This window comes from Corylus avellana, chromosome ca4, assembly GCF_901000735.1.
Source record: "Corylus avellana chromosome ca4, CavTom2PMs-1.0".
In the NCBI taxonomy this organism is placed as follows: Eukaryota; Viridiplantae; Streptophyta; class Magnoliopsida; order Fagales; family Betulaceae; genus Corylus; species Corylus avellana.
The window spans coordinates 25,362,261-25,382,286 of NC_081544.1; the positions used below are offsets into that span (position 1 = coordinate 25,362,261).

At 37.0% G+C, this 20,026-nt stretch overlaps 2 protein-coding genes and 1 pseudogene across 2 annotated transcripts; all 3 read right to left on the reverse strand.

The window, feature by feature from the left end:
- Positions 1-1,343: 1,343 nt before the first annotated feature.
- Positions 1,344-8,136, reverse strand: LOC132178281 (cytochrome P450 94C1-like; annotated as a pseudogene).
- Positions 8,137-9,960: 1,824 nt separating this feature from the next.
- Positions 9,961-10,737, reverse strand: LOC132178282 (early nodulin-75-like). Its single transcript, XM_059590724.1, has one exon. It carries the CDS (start codon positions 10,735-10,737, stop codon positions 9,961-9,963), a length of 777 nt encoding a protein of 258 aa, XP_059446707.1.
- A 3,773-nt stretch (positions 10,738-14,510) lies between these two features.
- Positions 14,511-14,867, reverse strand: LOC132178283 (early nodulin-75-like). The gene has a single exon (XM_059590725.1). It carries the CDS (start codon positions 14,865-14,867, stop codon positions 14,511-14,513), a length of 357 nt encoding a protein of 118 aa, XP_059446708.1.
- Positions 14,868-20,026: the final 5,159 nt, after the last annotated feature.

Below are 20,026 nucleotides of genomic sequence, written 5' to 3' on the forward strand. Positions count from 1 at the left end.
GCCTAAGTACTCAGTTGGCCGTAGGAGGTTTAATTGGGCGGTGGCCAGCTGGGGTGGAGTGGTTTCGCCCAGTCGTTAGCTTCCTCTGCTGGAGGGTGTCGTGGGAAATGCCCATGCGGTGGCTTGTGTTCTGGGTATGGCTTTTTCTCATCAAGAGACTCGTCGAGCGCGGTTGGTGGCTTTTTCTCATCAAATAATAATAATTGGATTCTCCTTTTCTGCCCACAATTCATTGTATACAACCAACTACCAGTATGAATTGATACACGTGCTTCATTAATTCAGAGCTTTATCATATCTACACCTACACATCTTCTTCGGAAATTCTAATATTATTGCTTTATCCAACACAAATAATACATCTTGGTCTTATATATGCCTGTGGCAAAGGAACACAAGTTAATAATATAACGTAGAGGTTCGCTTAATTTGGTACATTTGAACTCAGTCCGGCCATCAGCTAGATCATCAGTGATTATAGTCTATTAGTCTGGGATATGATCCAGAATTTTTGTGAGCAAGCGTATATACTTGCTCATATATATCTAGGGGTTATGAGCTGTATTAGTTAATATTTCTCTCACTTCTTTATTTTTAGTTTCTTAATAAGTAAATAATTTTTTATTTTTTTTTTTAAAAAAAATTGACATGTATCATGTATGATCACCTTTTAAAATGTAGGGACAATTTGGATATTAAAAAAAAAAAATAGTAAATACACGTGAGTGTACGGATACTAGAAGTTAATAGAATTGAATGATAATTCGAGAATGTAATTAAGTGTGACTATTTAAAATTTGGAGGTGTTTTTTGTAAAAATTGTATCAGTTTTGGGATTCAATATATATATGCCCCGCGAATCCGAGATGTCCAAAACCCAAACTCATCTCTTTAACGTTAGAAGAAGATAGTTAGATATAGATAATGTAATGCAAATTTGGACACGACACGTCGTACGAAACGCTGGAAGTCTCCAATATGGGCTCTGAGAATCAATCATAATAATTTTTGAAAATTAGAGCAACTAAAGTTGAAAAGATTGGCAATACAACAAAGCTGCAGCTAGCTAGTTAGAAGTGATCGAGGTATAATCTGGCATTGATTATGTCTCAAAATAAGATATAGTAGACACGTGGTATGATCTGGTTGAACAGGCCAACGCAAGCCTGCCCTAGACATTACTAGACATAATGGAAAATAAAGCATCAATGGCTTTTGGCAGTCGCATTCGACAGGATCAGATAGAGATCAAGCTTCCTTATTTTATGCCCCAACACTTAGTGGAAACCCGTCGTGCAATTATCAGGTCCCCGTCAGATAATGTTGAACAACACCCATCAATTCTAGACAACCGGGTCCCAGACCCGCTCCATCCGACCCATTGCGTAGGGATGGTATGTAACGCTGGTGCCTTTGAGTACAAAAGTACTGTTGGGTAATGTATCGGCCACTTCCAGCCCAACATACCTCTAGGCCCTGTCCAATATACAAGCCCATTAGAAGTTGGCCAGACCGAGACAAAGCCAGCTCACCGAGGATACAATAGTCCTTCCACCGAGGGTAAAATGATCCTTCGAAAAGTGAAGGAACCCCACGTTCAACTAATGAACGTGGGATATTCCCAGTGTCCAAAGCAAAGCCCCATGTTTACCAGAACGTGGTCCAGCTGTCAGCGTCAATTCGGGCCACATGTGCCCGAGAAGAAATTTGGAGCCCACATCCAAGGCAAGCGTGGCCGAGCCACCCACTAACACACTCCACGATATCATGATCGTAGAGTAACCCACAACCCACGATCCACTTCAGCATGGCGCAATGGATCCTCGGGAAAGTGGGGCCGAGAATCATGGGACACAACTACTATTTGATGTCAATAAAAGGGAAGCTCCAATCAATTATTTGGTAATCACAAATCTCTCTTAAACTCTCTTGTTTACTTGCTCTCTCTCTCTCTCAAATCAACTATTGACTTAGGCATCGGAGCTATCCACCGCCGGCACACACCGGCAGCTCGATCTTATCCTACTTTTCCTCTTTTGCAGGCCAACGACTCCTCAAACTTTGTGCAATGTCACTCCTCGGAAGACTGTCATCAACATGTACAGTCCGGCAACATATAATCCTCCTGGCAAAACTTGGAATCAGATTGAATTGGTGGAAAAAGCCTCATACTCTCAAAAATTGCAGCGTTCAAGTAGTGCATTTGGCGCATTTGGTCAAAGCTCGCCACCTTGGAAGTCCACCCGAGGACCCGCTCCAACTCGACCTGAATCTCAACCTCAACGGCCAGATGCTGCGATAACAAATAGAAAAAGCTTGTCAAGGCGAAGGCCACCATGTCACGTCCAGCCAATACGAAGCTTACAACAATGTCGCAGAGATATTTTTCGTCCTTGATGGAAGCCATGAATCTTGAGAGGAAGTCGTTTTGGACGGAAAAGTATGCACTGTTTTGATTGCTTCCTTTAGCTTCCTTTAGCTTCCTTTCCGAGCCCAAATTTAGTAGCCGTTTGATCTTCCAGATAATCGGTGAGGCCGCCATGGCTCACTCCGCCGATAATTTCTGAAGAAATTCGTAGGCCTAACTCATCTCATAAAACCGGTTCTATAAGAGAGAGTTGCCTATTTCCTTATAAACATGTCTGAGATCTTCTCCACAGGCAATGTAGGATCATTCTTCAACACCCTCCCTCATGTGCAGGCCAGTATTTTTTCCGATCCTTGTCACGGGGTAAGTAGTGTGGGCCTCATTTATCTTATGGCAGGCTTTGACACCATAAAAAATTTGTGGGCTTAACTCATCTCATAAAACCGGTTCTATAAGGGAAGGTTGCCTATTCCCTTATAAACATGTCCAAGATCTTCTCCACAGGCAAGGTAGGATCATTCCTTAACATACACGAGGTCGAAGGCAAGTGCGAAACTAGACATGGGAAGCGACAGCTGGAGACAACTTGGGTCTAACCCGAACAAGAATTTGCAAATGTTGTCGAAGGAGAAGCGGCGAAACACGTCTTGTAAGTCTAAATCTCCATCTTCTTTTCTGGCGACAGATTGTAAGAGAGTGATTAGCCTGGATTGGATCTCGGAGGTGACAATCTCATACGTGTAGGACCGAACCGAGATGGAACCAAGCTCCAAGCTTGCTATTTTCCACTGAAACCTCCATGACTCGCCATCGACGTTGAAAATTCCGCGGCCGAGAAGATCGTCGAGAATGACAGAAAATGGTTTCCCCTTCGGGTAGTTGTCGAACCAGGTTTTAAGCATCTATTCGACATTTTCCAGGTTGGCGGTGATGATGTTGCCGAGCATGTGAACATTTATAGTCTCTGTTGGTGAGTTTCAGAGAAGATGCATATACCAGTCGCAAAGATTTCCGTACTCCTTCACCCAACCATAGTGGCGGAGCCACATTAGGCTTTGGGGGTGCCGTGGCAACCCCAAAAAAAAAAAAAAAAAAAAAAATCTTTTTTCCTTTGGACATTGCACTCCCTAGCCCATAGCCTCTCTCTCTCTCTCTCTTCCTTTTGATTGACCATAGCCTCTCTCTCTCTCTCTCTCTCTCTTTCTCTCTCATACTCCCTTTCACTTTCACTTTCTTCTCTTGAATCTCTTCTCTTCCCTACCAACACACTGACACACATGAGAGAGAAAGAGAGAGAGAGAGAGTTGCGGATTGAGAAAGAGAGAGAGAGAGAGAGAGAGAGAGAGCTGCTGCTTGCTGGCCGTGAAGGAAGAAGAAGAAGGAGGATTCCAGACATAGTTAAAATCCTTACAATTTTGTTGTAAATTTCGTTATACTTGTAGGATTAGAAGCTAGAAATTGTGAGGATTTGTAAGACTTTGGGTTGAATCCGAAAATTAGGGTTCATGCGTGGGATATTGGGGAATTTGCTATATTGTTGAAATCTCTAGTTTCTCTTTGAGTTTTTGTTCTACCCATTGAATTTCAAGTTTGAAATTATAATGGTTTGGGGAATTTGTTCTACCCATTGGATTTCTATGCATGATTTAAGTTCCGGGTTGTTAGATTAATGGGTTGAAAGCTTCAATTTCACTATTTTTCTTAATATGGACATAAACCCTAATTTGTATAGTATGAATTAAATTAGGGCTTTTGGTATGTGAACACTAAGATTGCTAATTGGATGAGTTAATTACATTTAAAGTGTTAATTAACCCTAGACTTTTATGAGTTCAATGGAAATTGATGCCTATGGGGTTTAGGTTCTAAAATGTCATATTAGAATTATATTGATTATTGTATGTGAATATGAATATTATAAATTGTGGGTAAGTTGCTAGATTAATGGAATAAGAAGAGAATAATAATTATAGGGCTAAACTCTAATGTTTAACATAGAGTCTATTTGATGATTATATTATTCCTGTGAGTTTGTTCATTGTTAACTTACGCATATTTTTTCTTTATTTTCTAAAGACTCCAAAATGATCATGTAAATTTTATTTGTAGATGATGGGAAAGTCAAATACAATACTTGACTTTTTCAAAAGAAAAAATGCACAAAGTTCAAATGTCAATGTTGGTGATGCATCATCGCCAACTTCTGATATCCCAATTTTTGAAAATTCTCCTAAAAGACTTTGAGGAGTTGATGACAATGAATTTAATATTAGTTCATTGAAGTTTGGTCATGGATTGCGTCATCACATATAGGAATATGATGTTAATCAACAAAGTGCAAAATAACTTAACTCAGGCCTCACTTTTTGAGGTTGGTACTCTAAGCTCAATTCCTAATCTAAGTAGTCTTATAATTTGGATATTTTGGTTATTAAATATTGAGAATATTGGTTGTTAGAATTTAAACATTTAATTGGAGAATTTGACACAATTCTAAGCTTAATTCCTCATTGTATTTAAGTACCAGTGATTAGAAAAAGAAGAAAAAATAGAAGAAAAAAAATACCAGTTCAAAACTGCCTAAATTAATAGACAATATTTGGTACGTTTTACTCGCAAGTGCACAAAATCAAACAATAGTATAGCAGGCAAATACGAGATCGTTCCTATGAGGATTGATAAATTATGCTTAGAATGTAATTTCCTAACTAATTAATTGAATTAAATAGATGTAAAATATTTAATTGAATTAATGAAATAAAAACAAAAGATTAACTAACCTAAAAAGCAGTAGGATTTTGAAATTCACCGCTAACCATACTCAAATAAAATTAACAATATATCAATATTCTAATTATATCTAGATATCCAATGTTTGTCAACCTAAGGGTATAGTATCTACTCCTTAAGTTATTGATTTTTCTAAGCAACGAACTAGGCATGGTATCTACTCTAGTTCTTTTCTTCCCCAAAGAGCTTAGCATGGTACCTACTAAATTGTTCTCTAAGGAAGTATAAATCTATGGAAATCGGCAATCACACAAGGCCTAGGGCATGGTATCTACTCCCAGTTCCCCATGTTGATTAACCGAAGAACCTATGATGGGATTCTTTTGTCACTTTATTAAGCCCAAGACTCGGTCATCCAAATTAACTTAAATAACATAAATCCAAACATACCTATATGGTAATCAGACACACACATATGAAGAATTCAAGTAAACAGGAATTAATCAAATTAAATACCCAAAAAATAATTGTAGCAAAGGCGCCAATATTGTAATCCTAAATAAAGATGATTAGGACTTCAAACTAGCCCTAGTTAAAAGACTAACTACATAACAAAAATAAAAGGGTGAAAGAAGAAAAACCCAAACTCTTCTAGATCTAGCCTTCAATCTAGTTCCCGAGCTTGTGTCTGCTTCTCAACACTTTTTCCTAGAGGCTTAGAGGTCTATTTATAGGCTTAGGAAAGACATAGAAGCCCTAGAAAACCTAATAAAATCGAAGAGTTATTTCCTAGTACAAGTAGGACATTGAAAACCTATTTTGAGGATAAAAAGGAGTTTTGGCCGCATATTTTGATTCTCTAGTGCATGAGGGCACTTGATACCAGGTCTGGTGCGCTCGAGCTCAAGCCTGCGCGCGATCCTTGCCCGTGTGCGCTCGAGCGCTGATGCGCTCGAGTCTTCATCTTGTGTGCGCGTTCTCTGGTGCTCGAGCGCTACTGCGCTCGAGCCTAGGCGTATGTGCGCTCGAGCGCATGCCTACATGTGCCCAAGCCTAATCTTCATGTGCTCAATCTCAACCTCCAAATTTTTCCAAAAATGCCCTTTAAGTTGAAATTTTCAAAAATGGTTCATTTTCTTAAAAAACCTATAAAAAGACATAAAACACAAAAAAGAAACAAAATATCAAATAATAACAAAACTAAGAGCCTAACATATGCAAATTAAAGAGCTAAAATGTGGTTATTTTAGCCCCGTCCCCCTTCACGAGGCATGACACATGCATGCAAGTCAAAAGTTATTTTTCTTAATCCTATAATAAATTTTAGTAAATAATATTTACATTTGGCTTATTATTTTAGGATAAAAATTTGCTAAGCCCACCAAACACTCATCAAATGTTTTAAAAAAAAAAAAAAAAACATTTTTTTTTTTATAAAATATAAATTATAAAAAAGAAGATTTTTATATTCTTCAAAATTTGGTTCTACTATATATGTCAACCTCCAAAGTTATATCTTCTTTTGATCGTCAAAGCAAAATTCATTTTATATATATATATATCATTCTTCGGATAATAATCTTGATTGTTATGGGACAACTTTGTTTTACAAGCAATATTATTAAAAAGTAAAAAAAAAACAATAAAAAAAAAAGATCAATTGCAAGTATAATTTTTATTTTTGGCTGACAGATTCTAGAATAGGATCCTCTCCATTTTATATGAAAACTCTATTGTAATGACCACCATCGTTCCAATTAATGCACATCAAGAAATTTTGTACAATGCAATTTTCATTTTTCTCCCTTTTGATATGTCCATATAGTCAGATAAATCCACAACAGTAAGTAGCCAATAAACATTATTTTCTGTGTTCCAATAATCATTAAAATTTGTATTTCTTTCATAAAATCCTCAGTACTACAAAAAAATTGATCATGTTACCGATATTGCAAATATAGAGATGTATCATTCTGAATTTGTACTTGATGCAGATTGCGTAGCTGTCAGTTTGTTTTATTTTCTAAACTGATTTTATATTGTTATTTTATTAGGGTTAGGGTTTTGGGAGTCTTTATTTCATTATTTTATTAGGTTTAGGGTTTTAGAGGTATTTATGTCATATTTTATTAAGTGTAGGGTTTTAGGCTATAAATATATGCTTATAGCCTCCAAAGAGAACAGATTATGTTGATTATTGATTTTTATTAATGTGAATTACTCATAGTTGCGTTTATTCCTCTTTTTCCTTCCAAACCTAGAAAGTATCTAGCTTTTGTCAATAATATTTCTTAGATCATTAATAAAATCAAGGTCTAGAAGTATTTATCTGCTAGTTATTGATGTTCTTCGCTGCAGCCCATTAAGTCACGCTACATTAGTTGGTATCAAAGCTCAGTTACTTTCCATGAATGGGAAGGAGCAACCGCTTTGCAGACATAAATGAAGTGCACGTGCCTACGGAGACAACACGTAGGGAGCAAACGGCAATCGTTTGACTGAACGGTTGTCGTCGCCAACCAAGACCGCGATTCGCAGAGGTGGAAGGCAAATCTTAATGATAAGTGGTGGCAATACAAGGAGGATTGACTCAGGGCTATGAGGGATCAAATTGAAGACCTCACTACCCCAGTATCCGACTGGTGTCGTCACAATGGGAATGGATTTAGAAACTTGTTAACGGCGCACCGAACACAAGGACTTCAGCACCTTGCGCAAGCTAAAGCCAATCAGCAGGTGAGTAGATTCAAACTCGATAGACCGAAATTTCAAGGTTGCTTGCAAACCAAAGAGTTCATGGTGGCAAAAAAAATTCACAAAAAGAAGTACCTAGGAAGATGGCGGAGTTAGTGCCTAAGGAGGGGGCAAAGATCAAGTGTCGTTCGGTGTCCCGATACATTAAACATACGTGCCGACCATTTCAAACTATATGCACCACGGGAGGCAAGGGGGCCAAACTTATCATTGATCGAAGGAGTCATGAGAATATAGTCTCGGAGGAAGCAGTTCGCAAGTTGGGGCTTGAGACCAAGAGACATTCTACTCTCTATCAATTGGAGTGGCTCACAAAAGGAAACAAGATAACGGTTTCTAAATGTTGTCTAGTGTCCTTTTCCATTAGAGCTAAATATAGAGATACTGTATGGTGTGATATGGTCGACATGGAGACTTGTCACCTGTCATTGGGCAAGCCGTGGCAAGATGATAAAGCTGTTATCCATGATAAAACAAAGAACACGTACAGCTTCATGTTAGGTAAAACCAGATTAACGTTGCTACATAGCCCATGGGCGAAGCCAAAACCTTCACAAGGGGATGGTCAATCATTTGTAGCCAAGCAGGAGTTGACGAGACATGGAAAGCGGCATCAAGGGAATGGTACCGGAGCCGATAAAGGAGCTGTTGGGAAGATTTGTTGACATGGTCCGAGCAAAATTATCGAAAGCGGCACCATCATTGCGGGACGTTCAACCTCAACTTGATTTGGTGCCGGGGTCAAATGTTCCTAATCATCCGCACGACATCGAGAGTCCTAAAAAGCTTGAAGAATTGGGGGAATAAGTGGAAGAGGTAAATCTTTCAGAAAGTATCGCAATTTTTCATGAAGAAGAGGAATCCTTAGAAGAGGTAAATCTTTCGGATAGTTTTGCAATTATTCATGAAGAAGAGGAACCCTTGGAAGAAGTAAATCTTTTGGATAGTTTTGCACTTTTTGACGACAATTCTACATATCATGTGCTTGATAAGAGCCTCGAAGATAAAGTCTTCGATTTTAGTGTTGAGCCAATTGACTATGTTGATTTCATTGGGATAGATGTTATTTTATCAAATTATTCTAACCAAAATTGTGATGAGATTTATATGATGGAGAAGACTTTTCTGTCAAAGATTGAAAGGGTTTTTATGATTTCTTTGGGGATTCTCATGGCTTGTGGGAAGAGAAAAGCACAAGAGAAGCATGACAAGTCTACACAGCAAAGGGGCATGTGGGGATTTCACGACAAATATCGAGGTACTTCAATGATGAGAAGCATCACGCTTATTGTGGGATGTTACCTTGTCTTGATCTTGAAGAACGGCGAGTGGAATGAGTTGATTGGGCATCTGAAGGACCGTGGAAAGAACCAGCTGAATTCGAGGACGAATTCTCTCCAACAATAGGAGAATGATGCATATTGCGTAGCTGTCAGTTTGTTTTATTTTCTAAACCAACTTTATGTTGTTATTTTATTAGGGTTAGGGTTTTGGAAGTCTTTATTTCGTTATTTTATTAGGTTTAGGGTTTTAGGCTATAAATATCTGCTTATAACCTCCAGAGAAAACAATTTATGTTGATTATTGATTTTTATTAATGAGAATTACCCATAGTTGAGTTTATTCCTCTTTTTCCTTCAAAACCTAGATAGTATCTAGCTTTTGTCAAAAAGATTTTTTATTGATAGAATCGAGATCTAGAAGTATTTATCCGCTGATTATTAATGTTCTTCGATGCAGCCCACTAAGTCACACTGCATCAGTACTGCATTTATCTTTTGAGTTTTGTTGTTGGGGAGCCCACCCCTTTAGTGGTCAATTAGCCCTGTAACCCGCTTTTCCTTAATTGATTAGAAAAATAAAATAAAATAAAAAATAAAAAATAATAGAGAAATGTATCGCACGTGATAGAAAAACGATTCATTGAAACACTAAAAACGAGTACGTACACAACGTAGGTGAACATAGATGACTAGATGAGTACCATGTCTGTAGCTATAGTAACTGTTCCATGTATAGAAACAGTGACTCATAAGAAAGGTAGCATATGCTGCAGCTCTTATTAATTTCTACAAATATATAAACATGCATGCATGCACTGATCATGATCAGTTCGCTGGTGGAGGTTTGTGGGGTGGCTTGTGAGACGGACTTGGCGGCTTCTTTTCGGGCGCAGTTGGAGCCTTCAACTTCCTAGGTGTGTTGTGGGAGTCCTTGCCATCCTCCACTGAAGGGTGTCCCGGGTGATGATTATGGGGTGGCTTGTGCTCTGGAGTTGGCTTCTCTCCCTTACCCTTAGGCTTAGGAGCATCATCTTCTAGAGTTGGTGGCTTGTGTTTCGGAGGTGGCTTTTCTCCCTTGGGAGGTTGAGGTTTGCCATCCAAACTTGCTGAATTTTGTTGTTCTAGAGAAGACAACTCCAGTAAACGGCGTCCAGGGTGATGATCATGGGGTGGCTTGTGCTCCGGTGGTGGCTTCTCTCCCTTACGCTTGGGAGGTTCGTCAAACGGCTTGGTTGGTGGCTTGAGTTCTGGGAATGGCTTCTCTTCTTTGTCAAGTGAGGATGTTGGTGGCTTGTGTTTTGGGGGTGGCTTTGGATGTTTACCATCCAAACTGGCTGAATTTTGTTCAAAGGAAGCTGACTCTAGTAAACGGCGTCCGGGGTGATGCTCATGCGGTGGCTTGTGCTCCGGTGGAGGCTTGTCTCCCTTACCCTTGAGAGGCGGTTTGTGTTCAGGAAATGGCTTCTCCCCGTGATCAAGTGGGGTCGGAGGTTTGTGTTTAGGAGGAGAATGGGGCTTGGAAAGCTCGTGGTGGTCAGCTAGTGAGGCAGTGCTGAGAAGCACCACCCCAAGGAGCAACACTAGACAGTATTTGCTACTCATTTTTTGCTTTCTCGATGGTTTGAAAACAAGAAGAATTGTTAGGCTTTTATAATGCATCAGAGCCAAATATACTACGTCATGTCATATGTCATTACGCATTTCGCATTGTTTGTGAAAGGGTGTATTCATACTTCGAAGTCAAATAAGTGTTCTTCTTCAGTATTTTCTATGCGTAGGAGGGGTCCATTTGGATCCAAATGAGTTCAAAAGTTTGACAATATGCATGCACCAAGGCTGTTCTTCCTGGTGAAGGCTAGAGTGATGAGAAATAAACTAATTTAGCTCTTCCCCGCACATTCGCCATTTGGGTCCTAATAGCATGAAATCTCAATTAGAATCAGATATATATTACAAAGTTATTAAAAGCTTATTTCTTCAATATTATTAGGGATCCATATATATTATTCCCACCAAAAGGTCCAAGCAATTAAAAGAAATGAAGAGCGTCCACATATTTCTCATTTAACATGTACGTTCACAATCTTCATCGAGGCGTCTCAGTTGGAAGTATGAGCAAAACTGAGTAGATCGAGTAGGAAATTAAAAGAAACTCCTATTGAGGTAGGTGGCGAAGTGGCGAAAAGCTTACATTATTATGATTCATGGACAATCAAGCTATCATCACGTGCAATAATATTTGAAGTCTGACGTGTGGCCCCGTTCAATCAATCTATATAAATATGTCGTCATGTCATATGTCAGCTACTTTCGATTTACTCCGCGGAAATCCCACATGGACATGATGTTTCTACGTTCCGACTTACTTCGGTGACTTTCTGCATCATATCGATTTACTCCGCGGAAATCCCACATGGACATGATGTTTCTCCGTTCCGACTTACTTCGGTGACTTTCTGCATCATATCGATTTACTCTGCGGAAATCCCACATGGACATGATGTTTCTCCTTTTCCACTTACTTCGGTGACTTTAGTACTGCATCATATCGGTACACCGCATCACAAGGGGTTAAAAGAAAGATGCAAACAAGACAGTAATTGCCAATTGGCATTATTTTAATTGACTACTATGCCCACCAATCAGCTTAAAAAATGGTACACAAATATATCAATCTTTAAAGTAGTCTCTTGCTCATTCACAAATGAGTGTGAACGGTTGAAGATAGAGGCCCACCGATCATGCGGTGGTTAAATATTAATTGGTTTTGGCCTCAATGGCACCAAATCATGAAGATGCATATGACCAATTAAAAAACGCCACTTTATTTTAAATTCACCGACATTTAATTTATCCCATGGTTCCTATCACTACACACAAAAAATAAATAAATAAATAATAATAATAATAATAATAATAATAATTAAAATCGCCAAAAATTTATATATATCGGCATATTTTCTTAAGATGCCGATAATTTTTGGGTATAAATCTACGTAAGCGTGTTAAGGAATAATCTTACATTGTTTGTAGATAAGACATTTGGCATATTTATATGAAGTGAGCAACCCTTTCTAGAGATGACCTAGTCCCACAAATTTTTTCATGGTATCAGAACTTACTACAAGACGTTATATATATTCATGTGTAAATAATAAGAATATAATTACATTTTTTTAAAACTAATAAGTTTAGGTTCACTTAAGTATATTATTACCTTTTTTTTGTTTACACTTGTTCAATGTGGAACACAACACGTACACTCATAACAAGCACCACCACATCATTTAAAAATACGAAATCATCGAAAAATATCATTTAAAAAATGCGAAATCATAAAAAAATTTATAATAAAAATTTTTTTTTGAAAAAAGAAAATAAAATATGAGAGATCAGAGAGAGACTGGGGTGTCAAACCATGCACCCCCGAATTCGAAACACCAAAAATAGTGACCGAACTACTCATGATCTCAAACTCCAAATGAGATGATGGACTACCCCTAAATTAAGACTATTAGGTTTGGCTTGGCCAAACCTAATGAATACCATGGGTAGTTGGCCACGCTCATCCGACACCCCAATAATATGTCTTTTAGAAGAATACCCGGCCAACGAACAATTTTATTGTTTTTTTAGAAGAATACCCAACGACCATTTGCCACTAACTGGAAATAGTTTAGCAAACTAGCTTAAATTCATAACAATGGTTGCAAGCTTGCAACCAGCAGGCAGAGTTTTACATTAATGACAACCATTGAATTCTCCCTCTTCCGCATTAAATAGAAGAAAAAAAAAATACAACCATATTGAAAATGAAGAAGTTGATTAGCTCAACTGACTTTTTCATTGGACTAAACTTTTCTTTTCACTGGAATTTTCTAGTAATGTTAAGAATGTCAGAGTCCATGAAAGAAAGGATGCTGCTTACATGCTGTACACAAAAGTACAGAACATCTCCAGTTAAAAAAATTGATGGTCCAGATTCAAGAGAGAAGGCAAACGAGGTTGTAAGATGACAATTCATAGGATAAGCCATGCCAGCCCAAGTTCACATCACTTGAGACATATATGCATGCATCATCATGACATGCTTCCCTATATATATAGGAAGAGCAAAAGGTCGTCCAAATGAATTGTGCTATATATATATATATATGTAAGGCAAAGGGTAATTTGAACTTGTGCAAATATCCAAAGGCATAAATCAAGCGCCCAAAATATCCTTTTTATCTGCCTGAACTACTCCCTTATTTTAGTGTTACCCAAGTGTTTTAAAACCAGTGGTCCTTTAATTGTACACGTGCTTTAATATTTTCTGCAACTAACATTCCATGTTCTAGACAGAAAAGGATCTTCTCCATTTCAATTCCCCTTCATTTCCTTAACTTAGTTTTATTTTTAATAGACATGAGTAAAATAAGCAGTACAATTTTAAAAGAAAAAGTTAAGAAAATCAAATGAAAGATCAACAAAATAATAGTATTTATGTAGCAATAAAAAATCCTCAACATGGAAGGAAGATGCGGCAATGTTGTTAGTGGTGTTGATTGAAGTGGCCCCCATGGTAGAAATTTGTAAGTGCCATAAACGAACACTCAAAAGATTCTTAGCTTGTAGAAGTATGAAAGCTAAAAAATAAGTCCTTACTTTAGCTAGAAACATATAACCCTCGAGTATGCACAGTACGTTGTTGATCGAACCCGTGTTGACCGGCTGATTTCGTAAGTACTATTATATTGTGCGTAATGCTACACAAATACTCACTTCTCCACATCCATTTTTATACTTTTTTAAGTACTTTTTAAAACCATAATTGAATTTGTGATAAATTTTTATTCTTTGGATTAAAATTCAATAAAAATTTTAAAAATTCCCTAAAAGAGTGTGAAAATAGGAGTGTGTACTGTGTAGTATATATTACTCTTATATTGTATTTTATATCTCCTTCTTTCTTTCTTTCTTTTTTTCCTCTCTTTTAACAATTATATATTTTTGGAGTCAGGATTTTTCTTGTAAAATGATTGATATAATTTCCTTTTCTTGTAAAATATTATATATAGTGATCGATGTTATTCTCGGTGCCAACCATCAATGAACTCCACTATGAATATTTGCCCTAAACTACTGTTTCCATAGTATATATAAACTTTTACTACCAGCAGAGAAGAAAGCCAAATCATAATAAAACCATAGATATCACATTAATATAGAGCGATGACAATGAAAGTTCTACACAACTGGAGCTAGCAAATTAAGTGCATGCCATGCTCTCATAAGCTACAAGACAAGTGCAGCAGCAGCAACAACTGATATATCATATATGATCAGTAGCAGCTCTTATTATATTATTACACATACATACTTAGCCTAAGCACTCAGTTGGCCGTAGGAGGTTTGTGCGGTGGCTTGTGGCCACCATGCTGGGGTGGTTTGTGCGAGTCTTTAGCTTCCTCTGCTGGAGGGTGTCGTGGGAAATGCCCATGCGGTGGCTTGTGTTCTGGGTATGGCTTTTTCTCATCAAGAGACTCGTCGAGTGCAGGAGGGTGGTGTGGCGGCTTGTGTCCCTTGTTGCCTTTGCCATCCAAGGTTGATGCCGTTTCTTCCTGGGAGAGCTCCTCCGCTGTAGGAGGGTGGTGTGGTGGTTTGTGGGGAGGTTTGTGGTGATCAGCAAGAGAGTGAGTGGTGAGAAGCACCACCCCAAGCAACAATAGTAGCAAGTATTTGGGAGACATTTTGGGCTCTTGGGTTTAGGATGAAGCAAAACTGGAGCAATTCGATGGCCTTTTATAATGGGCCGGAGCCTATCTTCTCTCGCCACGTACATGGTCTATTTTAATTGAGTCCGCAGGTTGTCGAATCATAATTAATGAGAATTATAATATTGCCTTTGGATCCCACAGAGTTGAAAAGTTGGACTATTGGCTCAAGTCGCGAGTGGGGGAGGTAATTTGAGAAAATGGTTATACCACCTCTTGGCCTGGTTATTGGATAAAATCCTTTATATCCTTAGTATGCATGGTTTGTGTAGACAAAAACAAAAGAAAGTGTAGACTAGAGTTCTGTTAGGATGCATGTATGAAAAATCTAAGATCCGATTGTTGAAAACAAGTCAGTAATTGCCAACAGGCATTATTTTAATTGACTACTATGTCCACCAATCAGCTTAAAAAATGGTAGACAAATATATCAATCTTTAAATTAGTCTCTTGCTCATTCACAAATGAGTGTGAACGGTTGAAGATAGAGGCCTACCGATCATGTGGTGGTTAAATATTTGGTTTTGGGCTCAATGGTACCCAATCATGAAGACGTAACCATTAAATTAAAAAATGCCACTTTATTTTAAATTCAACGACATTTACTTTATCCCATGGTTGCTCTGCCTATCACTACACAGATACAGATAATAATAATAATAATAATTAAAGTCGCTAAAAATTGTATATATATCGGCATTTGCTTAAGGCGTCGTTAATTTTTTGGCATAAATCTACATACGTTTGTTGAATCTCATATTGCTTGTGGATAAGACTTTGGACATGTTTATACAGAGTGTGCAACTCTCTCTTATAAAACCGGTTTGATAAGATGAGTTAGGCCCACAAATTTCTTCATGGTATCAGAGCATACCACAAGATGAATGAAGCCCACTTACCCTGTGACAAGGATCGGAAAAAATATTGGCCTGCACGTGAGGGAGGGTGTTAAGAAATAATCTCACATTGCTTGTGGATCAAACCTTAGGTATATTTATAAGAAGTGGACAATCATCTCTTATAAAACCGATTTTATGAGATGAATTAAGCCTACAAATTTCTTCAACGATGAGAGATGCCAAATAATTCTTGGCATTTTAGAATATACGCCAATAAATGAAATGACACGTGAACTAATTCTCAATTTTTTTTTTTTTATAAAAAGTGCTAGAAATTAGTTTGAAAATCATAGAATTGTGCAATTAGTTTGAAAATCATAAAAAGTGCTACCTCATTGTTCAAATTAGTTCAGAGGCGTCGTTTTATTGCTTAAGTTTGGTGAAACGACACTAAGCCAAGTGCCACTAACTTGTTTTTTTTTTTGGTAGTGTGTTGACTGTTTTTTTTTTTTTTTTTTTTAATAAACGGGAGAGATGAAGATGACATGTGGACTCATTCTAGTCGTTTTTTCTAAAAAAAAATGCTGAGAATTAGTTAGAAAACCTATCTTTAATTAATTTTGAATACTCTAAAAAGTTTTATCAGACCAACGTACCCATAATGCCTTTAATTTCTTCACTTTTTTATTTTTATTTTACAGCTGAATATAATGTCGTTAGATTTTTATTTGAGTAATGAGATTTTACGTACCATTGAGACAAGTGATCATATATAGTTATATGTGTAAATATTAAATAATAAGAATAGTTTGCAGCTTTATGCGAAAAGGGAAATGTGGCTTTATGTTTTGTCTCCAATCCCTACACATAAATTAAGTTATACTTTTGGTAACAAATTCAAACTAATTTTTAATTTTTCTGAACAAAAAAAATCAATTTCCTTCTTTTTATTACCAAATAACTTCTTTTCGCTTTTCTCCGACAAAAAAAAAACCCTTAAAACAAAACTCTTTTATCAAACCCATAAAATTTAAGCAATATTGAAATGTGTCGCACGTGATAAAAAATTCATACAAATTGAGTACACAACATGTCGATGCTCGATCATAAGATACTGGTCAAACTACAAACACTAGAAACGATTACACAACATACGTGAACGTAGATGACCACCCCAAGGAGCAACACTAGACAGTATTTGCTACTCATGTTTTGGTCTCTCGATGGTTTGAAATCAACAAGAATTCTTGGCCTTCTATAAGGCATGAGAGACAATAGACTACGTCATGTCATATGTCATTACGCATTTTGCTTTTATTGTAAAAGGATGTAGGCACACTTCAAAGTCAATTAAGTGTTCTTCTTCAGTATTTTGTATGTGTAGGAGGGGTCCATTTTGGTCCCTATTGAGTTCAAAAGTTTGACAATGCATGCACCTAGCAGGCTTTTCCTAGTATCAATTGTTCAATATTAAATCTTCCCTTGAATTATTATTATTATTATTATTATTATTATATCCTAATTAGGCCTCCTGTGCATATCTTTCCACATATTGGTCATGTAACATGTACGTACGCAGTCCACTCAAGTCGTCTCAGTAGGACTAGAAAGTATAATTAAGCAAAACACACCAAATTTGTAGTACTGATCCGACGTTGTGCGACGATGTTCAACCCAATCTCTATATCTATATGTCGTCATGTCATATGTCAGCTAGTTTGGATAAACTTGGCTAAATCCACATGCAATATTTGAAGTATGGATCCGACATTATGCGCCGTTCAATCTAATATATGTCGGCATGATAAATGTACAGTGATCCGCTACTTTCGATAAACTAAGTGGAATATTCTCCCACATGGTGTTTGATCTCCATCTCCCACATAGGCCGGTTACTTAATTAAAAGAAAGATGCAAACAAAGTGAAACCTTTACTATTTTAATTGACTAGTGCTGGCCAGCACCGTCGGCGGCTGGCCTCAGTGGTCTGTAACCTGAAACTTTTGTTAAAATCTGTGGGGTCGCAGGTATCAATCGATCTTTAAGGTGCCATATTAAATATGGAAGATAACGTAGCGTCTAGCTTGCTCATTCAAAAATGAGTGTGAACTGTTGAGGACAGAGTCACACCGATCATGTAGTTGTTAAAGAATGCCACTTCATTCTAAAAGCACCGACATGTACCATTTTCCGATGGTTTCTGTGACTCTGTCGCATTATCTGTCAATTTGTTTTTTTCCGTGGTTAGATTAAAGAAGAGATCCTCGTGTTTTATCGTAACTCATTCTCAAAATAAATACCAAGAAAAGATACTGTACTGGCTTGATATTTTATTAAATTTAAAATATATTAATTTACTTATTAAGGTATGCACAGTTATCAAATCACTTGTTCAAATTTTGACACGTACGTATACATGTGATTGAGTCAGCATTGTTAGAGAGATAAATGTATATAGAGTTCATAATTAAGAGTACATTAATATATATATATATACATTTGAGTATCACTCTATCTCAAAAAGTTAAGCTAATAAATTTAGGTTCACTTAAGTATATTACTACTTCTTCTTTTTTACACTTTCTCAATATGTTACGCATTACTCACAAGCACCATCACATCATTTAAAAATACGAAATCATGAAAAAATAAAATAAAAGATGAGAGAGGAGTGTCAAACCACCCCGAAACACCAAAAATAGTGACCAAACTACCACCAAACTCCAAATGAGATGCTGGATTACCCCTAAAGACTATTAGGTTTGGCCAAACCAAGCCTAATGAATACCATCGGTAGTTGGCCACAGTACTCAACCGACACCCCAATAATTTGTCTTTTAGAAGAATACCCAACCAACATTTGCCACTAACTAGAAATAGTTTAGCAAACTATTTTTTTTTTTTTAACATGTCCGCACAAAAGGGAAGAGGGGGATTCGAACTAGCAACCTCTAATTCATTAGGTGTGGTCTCAGTCGATTGAACTACGACTTAGCAAACTATCTTAAATTATAACAATAGTTGCAAACTTGCAACCAGCAGGCAGAGTTTTACATTAATGGCAACCATCGAATCCCCATCTCCCGCATTAAATAGAAAAAAAAAAATACAAACATTGAAAAAGAAGAAGTTGATTAGCTCAACTGACTTTTTCATTGGACTAAACTTTTCTTTTCACTGGAATTTTCTAGTAATGTTAAGAATGTCAGAGTCCATGAAAGAAAGGATGCTGCTTACATCCTGTACACAAAAGTACTGAACATCTCCAGTTAAAAAAATTGATGTTCCAGATTCAAGAGAGAAGGCAAACGTGGTTGTAAGATGAATGATTTCATAGGATAATTAAGCCATACCAGCCCAAGTTCTCATCACTTGAGACATATATGCATGCATCGATCATGACATGCTTCCCTATATATATAGGAAGAGCAAAGCGTCGTCCAAAGTAATGAATTGTGCTATATATATATATATAGGGTTTGATGGTCTAAATGAAGGGCCCAGAATATCCTTTTGAACTTATGCAAATATCCAATGGCATAAATAATCAAGCGCCCAGAATATCCTTTTTATCTGCCTGAAGTCCCTTGTTTCAGTGTTACCCATGTGTTTTAAAATCATTGGTCCTTTAATTGTACATGTGCTTTATGGTCTACAACTAACATTCCGTCTTCCAGACACAGCGTTGGCAGGGAGGGTATTTATGTCCATGAGTTCAATATTATATGATACAGAGCAACCAACGGCCTTTTTATTTTTAATAGACATGAGTCAAATATGCAGTACAATTATAGAAGAAAAAGTTAAGAGAATCAAATGAAAGATCAACAAAATAATAGTATTTATGTAGCAATAAAAAAATCCTCAAGATGGAAGGAAGATGCGGCAATATTGTTAGTGGTGCTGATGATTGTAGTGGCCCATGGTAAAATTTTGTAAGCGTGATATAAGAGACATTCAAAAGATTCTTGGCCTGTAGAATTATGAAAGCTAAAAGATATGTCCTTACTTTAGTGAGAAACATATAACTCTAGAGTGGACAGTTGTTGACAACAACATGTATGTTGATCGGCTGATTTCATATGTACTATTATATTGTGCGTAATGCTACACAAATACTCATTATATTGTGCCTTTTAAAATAACTTAAATCTTTATTTATTGGATTAAAATTCAATGTTGATTTTAAAAATCCCCTAAAAAAGTATGGAAATATGAGTGTGTATAATATTACTCTTCTATTGTACATATCTTATATCTCATTTTTTATCTTTTTCTTTTTTCTGCTCTTTTAAC